This window comes from Psittacula echo (assembly GCF_963264785.1).
Source record: "Psittacula echo genome assembly, chromosome: 1".
NCBI lineage: Eukaryota > Metazoa > Chordata > Aves > Psittaciformes > Psittacidae > Psittacula > Psittacula echo.
Genome location: NC_137735.1, coordinates 144,942,884 through 144,952,722, shown reverse-complemented (window position 1 = coordinate 144,952,722; position 9,839 = coordinate 144,942,884). Strand labels below are relative to the sequence as shown.

The 9,839-nt window shown below is 35.6% G+C and overlaps 1 protein-coding gene across 1 annotated transcript in view; it reads right to left on the bottom strand.

Moving 5' to 3' along the window:
* Positions 1-1,574: 1,574 nt before the first annotated feature.
* The window catches only part of GRM8 (glutamate metabotropic receptor 8), a gene marked incomplete at its 5' end in the record, with an annotated part of 348,265 nt that continues 340,000 nt past the window's right edge, over positions 1,575-9,839 (bottom strand). The window contains 2 exons of the mRNA XM_080626508.1: positions 1,575-1,724; positions 7,121-7,367. Coding sequence (XP_080482634.1) covers positions 1,675-1,724; positions 7,121-7,367 — 297 coding nt within the window. The 3' untranslated portion in view covers positions 1,575-1,674. The remainder of the gene's footprint in view (positions 1,725-7,120; positions 7,368-9,839) is intronic.

Here is a 9,839-nt window from a genome sequence, read left to right as displayed (position 1 = left end):
CGCTATGCCAAAGCAAACATCAGTTAATAACTCAGGCATTTAAATGCTGGGAAAAAAACCCTATGGTTTGAAATATTTTGAAAATATGCAGTTTGCTGACTATGCTGGAGTTTAAATATTGACATTGTAACAGAAAGAGATTCAGTTTCAGATACTTCAACCTTCATTCATGTAACACACCACAGCTTCTTTAAGGTATGTTGTAAAAATACAGCTCCTTTGAGGAAGGAGCTGTAAGGCTAATTCAGAAGAAATAACATTAAATAACCGATTGTGAAGACTCATTGACTTGATGAATGGTAAGTAGTGTATGTGACAAAAAAAAGTCTTAAAGAACACAGTTATAGTAACAAAGTGGAAAGTCCCTAACTCTTTTTTTAAGCTACTTTTGATTTTAAAACTTTTGGAAGGGTTTATTAACATGACAGATGTCTACATGATTTTGTCTCTCTCTTTGCATAATCATTTCTAACACACACACAATCATTTGACATGGGAGTTAGAAGATGCGAAGATTGTAGATGGACATTTATTTTTTTTTTTTGATTTTTGTGTTTAGAAGGCAATAGTACATATATCCACTAGGTTACTGCTTTCCAAATTTCCATTGATTTCTCTCCTGTTATTTCAAAGTCACCTTTATTGAGATAAGCATCTGCTACATTCCCTTGTCAGAGACAGGACACTAGGCTGAATAGACTTTCAGCTTAATCCAGTCTAGCTGTCATAAAGTCTTACAATCTGTAAGTTCCAGAAATGAAAAGGATCAAAATTATTAAGTGGAGGTTGAAAAATATAGTACAATCATACAAAATAATTACCATCAGGACTCCTTCACTTTACAAACATATAAAATGTGCTTACTTTGAGGGTGAAAAGGGAGAAAAAGATCCTTCCATTTGAAAAAATATTCACAAAGCTTTGAACAAATTCACACACTGCAGAGTACACACACACACATGCATGCAGGCATGCACGTACATACACGCACATGTGCACACATACACACACACACACATGCTTAGAGTTTACACTGCATTCTTATGATGCCATGATTATTATTTTATTTGAACACCCACCTTTACTGCACATTCTAAACAAACAATAGACAACAGTGTAAGGACTTTTTTCCTTTAAAACTGCAACAAAACAAGTCTCAACATTTGCAAAACATTCCTTTATTATTATAAATAAATTATTTTGTATAAAAATTAGCATGCGCTGACGATTGCATTTATTTTAGCATAACCCAGGACTTAATTCAGTCAGCCGTCACAAGAAACAAACTCATCTTCTTTTACGAGTTGAACAATGTAGGACAGGAAAGGAAATTGTCACAATCACAAAAAAGTACTTACAAATATAACATCAGATATGATTTATTTCAACAGCATTTTTTTCATTTTCAAAGCTAACATTTGTTTTCCTTTTGTGATTTGCTTCCTTTTGTGAGTGAACAGTTCAGAAGCTTGACACTGTCTCTGTTACAAAACTGGACTTTCCTTCCCCTGTCTCTTTTTGCCTTTTGCCTCTTGTTTAATCCTTGGCCTTTAGGAGACTGACTATTGATTTCAATGTAGTCTACTGATATTTCCAAGACTGAATTCTGGTGGTGGTTAAGTCTATGTTTGCAAGATCCCATCCTGCAGGTCTTCCAGTGAATTTCATCCCTGCTCAGTTTGCCTGATTGCTGTAACTGACATAAGTGGTCTTGGTAGAAGAGGCTGTAAATCAAAAAAAACAAAAACAAACAACAAAAAAAACAGAGTTCAGGATTTTTAGAATCAAGAGAGAAGGAAAAAAATCCACTCATATTTAGCATTTGAACTCAGACAGCATCCCACTACATTTCCTAATAATATGGCTCATGTTCATGGAATAAGGTAAGAAAGTTCAAGCGTATATGTAGTGAGTAAATTGGATCTCAGGTTCTGTGTTCTTGAAGATAACTTATCTTAAAGATAACTATTTGTCTGGTATTATTTTAGCTGATTTCTCTATAGATATTTTTCAATTTAAAGCTTGGATTTTTCTGTTTCTTCTACTGGGCAAAGAAAGCTTTGCAGCTAGTAGAGCGGTGTCCATTCAAGAAGGAGGCTTATCCTCTTTGAAAGGAGCAAAGCCTAACAGGGAAACACTTCTCATAGCTAGTGCTACAGCACACATTCTTTGGAGATCATTCAGACACAAAGCATAAGTGAACCAGAAGAAATGCTTATGAAAGCCTGGGCTGCATTTTAGAGCTGCCATGATATGGTCTCCTTATTCTGATGATCAGTTGATCACATTTTCCTTTGAACAAAGCTGATACCCCTGTTCAGAACGAGGCAATGTGTTGAGAAAGTTAAACACCTTTACTATTGTAAAAGTGACTAACTGTGAATCTTGCATGAAATTTTGTGTCAGCTTCTAGCCTTTATATCTTATCCTTTTGCTCTAAAAAATATGGTCCAGGTTTCCGTTGTTTTGTTAATGTAGTGGTGAGAAGAGGGAAGTGGTGACATTAGGTTTCACAGACAACTCTCTAATTTTGAACCATTTGGGTACATGGAAAACCAGACTGCTGGGGGCCGAGTCACATTTTTGTCTCTATAATAAGGTCTATATCACACTGCATAAAGAGGAATTTGGCTTCCCAACTATGTCTTATAGCCTGTCTGCTACAGATATGTTCTGCTTATGGCAGTTTAGACTGCAGCTGGCAGGATGGAAAAATGTGATGGGACAAAAGTTATCTGGTCTATAGATTCAAAGATCTTAATTCTATTCCAATACCTTCTTTCCTTCCTTTCATTTCCTTTTTCTGTATAGAATCTGGTGGGAACAGCTGAGATAGATAAGCAGGAAAAGGATTCTTCATGCTAACTCCTAAATTCAGCCAGACAATCCAATGATTTGGGAAGAACAGACTACAGAAATCAAGAAATGACAGTTTCTCCCTCCTACATCAAAGACTAAACTAAATAAAAGATTGCTAAAATTGCTGCAAAATAATACTAGGTAGTATAAATAAGTTTGCTGCTTGGTTTCTCTAAATGTTTTCTTTTTGTTACTGAGCAATTTGATTCTAATATTGCATTTGACATTTCGTAGGACACAACATGGCCAGACCATTACAATTTATATATCACTAGAATATTTATTACTGAGGAATGTACATATTAAAATGAATAATATTTTTTACATCCACTTGCGCTGGTATTGCCAGTACTTTGTGTCTGGAAGAGCTGATTCACAAAAAGATTGCTTTTGGCACATTAAGTCTTTCACATAATCTATTATAGTATTGGAGCACCAACGTGAAACTGTTTTATTTGCATATACTGGGACACTTGAGGCAAATATAGCCTCATTTACATATTTCACATCTTTCACATGGGATGTACTGCTCCTGTCTGAACTTTCCCATGCTCCCACAGCTGGATTTCTGAGAGGATTCTATTTTTCCTTTGGCCAGTTAGGTTCCTTCTGAAATTAATGCAGGACTGCTGAAATGGCATCATGTTCCTTAAAGCATAATGGATTTAGTTCCCAGCTAAGAAATAACAAATAAATGCACATCTGCAAACAGAAGGAGCAAAGCTTATTTTTAGCACTCGCTCAGAAAATAGGCTCAGATACATGATCAGGTTAAGCTTGCTTAGCACATTACCCTGTATCAGCTGAGTTCTATGATAACTTTGCATGTGTACGTTTTTAGCCCATAGAGATGTAACATAGAATGATAGAATCATAGAATAGTTAGGGTTGGAAAGGACATTAAGATCATCTAGTTCCAACCCCCCTGCCATGGGCAGGGACACCTCACACTAAACCATGTCACCCAAGGCCTCATCCAACCTGGCCTTAAACACCGCCAAGGATGGAGCATTCACAACCTCCCTGGGCAACCCATTCCAGTGCCTCACCACCCTCTCAGTAAAGAATTTCTTCCTTATATCCAATCTAAACTTCCCCTATTTAAGTTTGAACCCGTTACCCCTTGTCCTGTCACTACAGTCCCCGATGAATAGTCCCTCCCCAGCATCCTTGTAGATGCACATGCACAATTCAGTAACATGAGTTATGTGAGGACATTTGCAAGAAGCTCAAAATGCAAAAATAAGTAGTTATTACACCTCAGCTGGTTTAGAGTAACTTGTTAATGTGCTGTAACGTCATAATATATCTGAGACTTGATAGTTTTGACAGAATTAATTTAGGATTGGTCAAGAAACAAAAATTATCCTATTGAGGTCTGAGTGTTGTTATTTTAAAAAATGACAGCACAGGAAGCTAGAGTAGATAGTAGTTCGAAATGCATTAAACCTAATCTTACCTCCAAACAATGTTTTTGACTTGTTAAATATTGCAAGTGTATTTATAGTTCACTGTAATAAGACTACAATTCCTGTTCGGGGATCTGAAAGCTTCAGCAGCTGGTATCCTGTTCTTTAAGACTGTTAACATTTCATAGTAATAACATGAACCACATTTGGCTAGCATAGATGGCCAGAAAAAGGAACAGACTTGGCTCATAATATTTCTGGGAATGAACACTCTTTTCTAGCTCCAGTTACTACATGGCTTTTGGAATAAGACAAAAAGAAAAAGAGTAAAAATAAAAGAGCATCTAAAGCAATTTAGAAAGATTATTGTGATCTGACCTATATGCATTTGAAACATTTGTCATTGTTATGCCTTCTGTAATTGCATCTGGATATTTTTTTCATCCTGTTTCCCACGTATGATTTGTTTTCCACTGAATATGAACTCATTTCCATGAAAAAAAAAAAAAACAAACAAAAACTTGACTATATTCATGTGGGGGACAACATGTAATAAAGTCTGTTACATGGAACAGGACAAATAAGACATAACTGAGTTGTACCTGGATGGGAAACAAAAGGAATTACCTTGATGAACTGTCTCATCTTATTTCTTACCTAGTTATGAGCGCTATTATCACTACCAGTATTTGTGCTTGGAAAATGGTGGGAAACACTTCATACTCCCTTCTGGTATACTAGGAATAATCTGATTTTTGCAATCATTATTCATTCATATACTTCATATACTTCATATACTTCACATACTATCACTGAAAAGAAAGATCAACTCCACATAGATTCAGCACAATAAGAAATTTTGCAATGTCGAGAGGTTGTTGCTAGTAACCTAGTAAAAAGAACTTTGTGCACTGACAATTCACATGAACCTCCAAAAGTTTTGACAATAACTATTTTGGCAGAAGAGAGGTAACCTGATCGAATCCAAATGATACAGAACAATTCTGGGGAAGAGAGAAACCCATCTTGAGGCCAAAAGCTCAATTATATAGGGATAGCTCTCTGTAGTGCAAATGACTTGACTCTGGTTTTTGCCTATGAATCATTATGATGCCTGTATCAAAGCCTAGTCAGGATATACTCCTAGTGAGCTCAGAATTATATAGATGTGCTACTGTTAAAATCAGGTTTAGAGAACAGTAAATAAGCATTACCCTGCATACATCACACTACTGGTGAAGCAGACTTGATTCCAATAGCAGCTGTTTCCATGAATTATGTATAATCATACTTTAAGGAATACCAGACACAGCATTTCTTAATTAGGTATAGCAGATAAACATCAGATACCCAAGACTTTCTTATTAACACTCTTTCTCACTCTACTGAGGAATCCCTCCTTTGAACTTTCCTCGTAAGTTATAATTTAGCAAACTCAGCAAAATCCACCTCTCCTTCCCTTCTGAATTTTCTTTTGAAAGAAATCGTCTTTCTGAAGATTTGAGGATTTAGTTATTAATACTTGCACACTATTGTTTGATCCACAATAATTTCATTGCCTTTATCTTTTAGTTTTCCTTTGCCATGTGTCATAATCTGAAGCTGTATAAGCCCATAGCTCAGTGTAGCAGATTTACATATTTTGAAAGATTTTTCAAGTGAATTGGTTTGTACTCAGTATCCTCCATTCATAATATAATATGGCAAACTTATGGACTATTTTTATATAGTCTTCAATCAGGCAAACTCTGATTGAATTCAGCAGGGCTCTACATTTTCTTGAAATAAGAACAATATTTTTCTGCAAACTTGGTACTGACTTGTCTCAATGTGCTTAAGCAAAATGATACTATTCAATCTCATGTCAACAGCATCAAAAAGAAATAAAAATTACGCCCCCCCCCATTTGCAGTAAAATGACTGAGAAAATAGTCTTTAACTGTAACAGCTGCTGTCTATTCCCATGTGACCTCTAACTCTTAAATAGAAACCTTTATTACTCCAATATTGGAGTAGCAATGATTTCTTCCGTTACTACTAAGCTCTAGGGGCAAAGCTACTGGCTGTACTCATATTGATTATTAATGTGAAGTCCAGTTTATAAGACTATATGTCATGTGGTGAAATGGAAGATATAACCTCTTCTATACCAGAGCAATTTAGAGATGTGGCAATATTCAAGAACTTTTCTGAGACAGGAAAGACCTTTTTTCCATTATTAACCCATGACATATCAGAACATGTAATGTTAAACTGTATATGAATTATCACAATTTTCTACCAAGATGAGTAAGACTACAATAAAAACCTGGATGTTATTCTGGGAAGCTTTAGTACTCCTGAGTTGTGATAAATTAACAAGTCAACAAATACAAAGTGAAAGTGTAAAAAGCATCATTTTCACTTCCATATCTAACTGCAAAATAAAACCAATGTTAGCTGTTTTCATTATACTTTTTTTCAAAAGCCTTTGAGTTTTGAATATACAGTGATGACCATAAATACACCTCATGAACTGTGAGGATATACTACAACTGGTACAGCAATGCACAACACATCAAATTAGCAATAGCTAAACCAGACAATTTTAAAAATATGTGGCTTTCCAAAATCAGCTTGTGCTTTTTTGTTTTTCCTTTTTACTAGCCTCCTGTGAAAAATAATTTGTTTGAAACAACTCCAGGCATTCCTGCATTCTGCAGTACATGAATTCTGACACATCTCTGGACTCATGCAGAACAAGCAACAAAAAGAATAAAGTTTATTATTTAAAGGAAGTGCATTCTTGTGAACGTACATCTATTATGAGGTGCTGCCACTCTTGACCATGGGAAAGTCTACAGATGACTTACTGTTGGTTTCAAGACTTTCACACAATTCAGTTTTGACCTCGCCATTTGGTCTGTCATTTCCTTTTTGGGTCAGTTTGCTTTGCATTGTGGCAGCTGTCACTACAGCCTTGAAGCTCCGTTTCCGTTTTTGAACATTCTGCTCTGGATGAAAAATGATAATATAAACCTTGGGCATATAGAGCATGCCCAGAGACACAGAAGCACTTAAACTCATGGAGACAGTAAGTGTTGTTGTCTGGATGTACATCTAGGGAAGGAAAGAAACAACAACATAAAAATCATTGTTATATTGATTTAACATAAGAAGAAAACCAAAGCAATTAGCTGAAAAATACTAAGTAGAAAAGGAACCAATAGCACTCTTCCTTTTCTGTACACACATCATCAGAAAGACCCTTGACTTAGGTTGCCTTTAATTGTAGACAGGTATGGCTGCTTCATGTTGGTTAACAGCAGATGGTAGAAACATAATATTTATTAAATTTCATTGTCATAAAAGTAATCGAGATGCAGTAGCAACCACATTTTCAGAAAAGAAACCAATATGTCTCTACAGGAAAAGAGAAGTGACAGTAGAATTAGTCTTGTATTGTCTACTTTAATACACAGAAGCCTCTACAACAATATGCCACGTGGTGATTCAGTAGTGTGTGCAACATGACTCAAATGACAGCATGCATAATGCAGAATCTAATGAAATCTTTGATATACTCCTTGACTTTCAAGGTTAGGGGGAAAAAAAGAAATTAGTTTCTCCACAGTGAAGCTTAAATATTGAGTTTTGGGTGTGTATGTCATTGTTTTAACATTTCCACCTTGCTGTTGAATTCTAGTCACAATGCTCTTTTGGCACATAGTAAACATATTAATATGTCAAAGTCCTAACTAAGAAATCAGAAAATCAGGGAACCATGAAATCAGATCACAATCTCAGTCTCCTATAAATACAAAGGAAAAAATTGGATGTTTCTGAGTGATCCTGTCTATTCTTTGTGATCACCTAAAAAAGAAAGTTGCTCTGGTCTTCCATAGTCCCATAAAAGAAAATGACAATGATCACTCCATAAGAATAGCAGAGAAATTTCTGTTTGAAGAAGCATTCAGATAGTGTATCAGAAATACTAACCGTTTCTCTGCTCAGCATTTATTTTTCTTAGGAAATTACATTTTATTAAATATTTTATGAGACATCAATTTTACTTTACAGTTCTGTGTGTTTTCTTAAACTAAGTAGGAAATTTCAGTAATCATCGTTATACTGAAAAGGATGCTAAAGTAAAACCTGCTCATTGCCTTTGCAGAGTATTTACTGACACTGTCGTCAGCCATGATTTCAAACACAGGACAATAGTATCACATTAACCTGGAGATAAAGAATAAATCTGTCTGCAGTGTCAGCTTCAGATCACCTATTTTATTAAGTGCCTTTGGGTAACTTGGCCCTTGGCAGAAAAGTAGAGATATAATAAAGTGGTGTGCAGTCACCATTAATGTTGGACATTTTTTAGTGTTTTTCAATTTACATCATTTTTCCATTAGATGCTTTCTCCTTAGAGATCACAAATAAACTGTGCTCTCACTTAAAACAATGTTAGGTGAGAAATGGGACACATGTATTTTGGAAGCACGGACTCTCACTCTGAACCACCTTGGAAAGTATCTGTATAATTGTACAGAAAACTGCAGATATTACCATAAAATGAGGGATAGCACAATATACTCTTTAAGAAAAGATTGACAGTGCTTCAAAATTTTTAATAAGCTGAACCTGCTTTCAGGGACAACACCAGACTGAAAAGACAATCAGGATTGTCTTCCTATTGTGCTGAGGAAAGTACTAGGAGCAACACCTTCTTTCGTTTCAATAATACATCAAGATAATACATCAGGAAATATACACAATACAGCCTTTTCTCACACCGGTGAAATAATTCAGTTCCGTTCAATCTCCAAAATGACAGCGGTGTGTATGAAAGCAGAGCTTGACCTACATTGTGCATGAACACTTCTAATGCAAACCTCACACAGGTACATTAATAGGAAGGTGTTTTCAGACTTCTGTGAAAGGACCTCTGTGTAGATTCACATTCATACGCAAACATCAGCAGCAACATATCCATTTCTCTCTGAACCATATAGGCTGATCTCCAATTAAACTGGCATAGCAGTGTCTTGTAGGGTTAAGTGTCAGATTAAGTGGTGTCCAAAAGCAAAAGAATTTGGTTCCTAAAGAGACATATTTTTCCTAATGGGATTTTCAAAACTGAAATCAATGCAAGTAATACCTTTAACAAACTGTGTTGCATACGAAAAATTCCATTAAACATAAAATATCCTTTGTTTTGAAGCCTCATCATTTTTTAAAATCCAACTCATGGTAGTTAAGTGGCTAGCTAAGCCCCACATGGAGAATCTGTAACAATGCCTGACATTTAAATGTGTATTTTTAAATTCCTTATCAAATACGCAAGCTATAATGTTCCTTTTTTACTCACGGTTCAGTGTAAGGGTTAGACAATAAAAAATAGGGTAAAGAACCCCAGGATGTTATAGGGTAAAATGCATACATTCATGTAATAGTACTAGTCATATTACCAACAAATGCACACATTATGGTAGATCTCAGTGACCTTTCTTGAGACAAAAAGTCCCACAGTGTCAAGCTTTTAACAAATGCTAAAGAGAAATGTCTGCCTAAGGGTTTACATTCAAGTAAGCT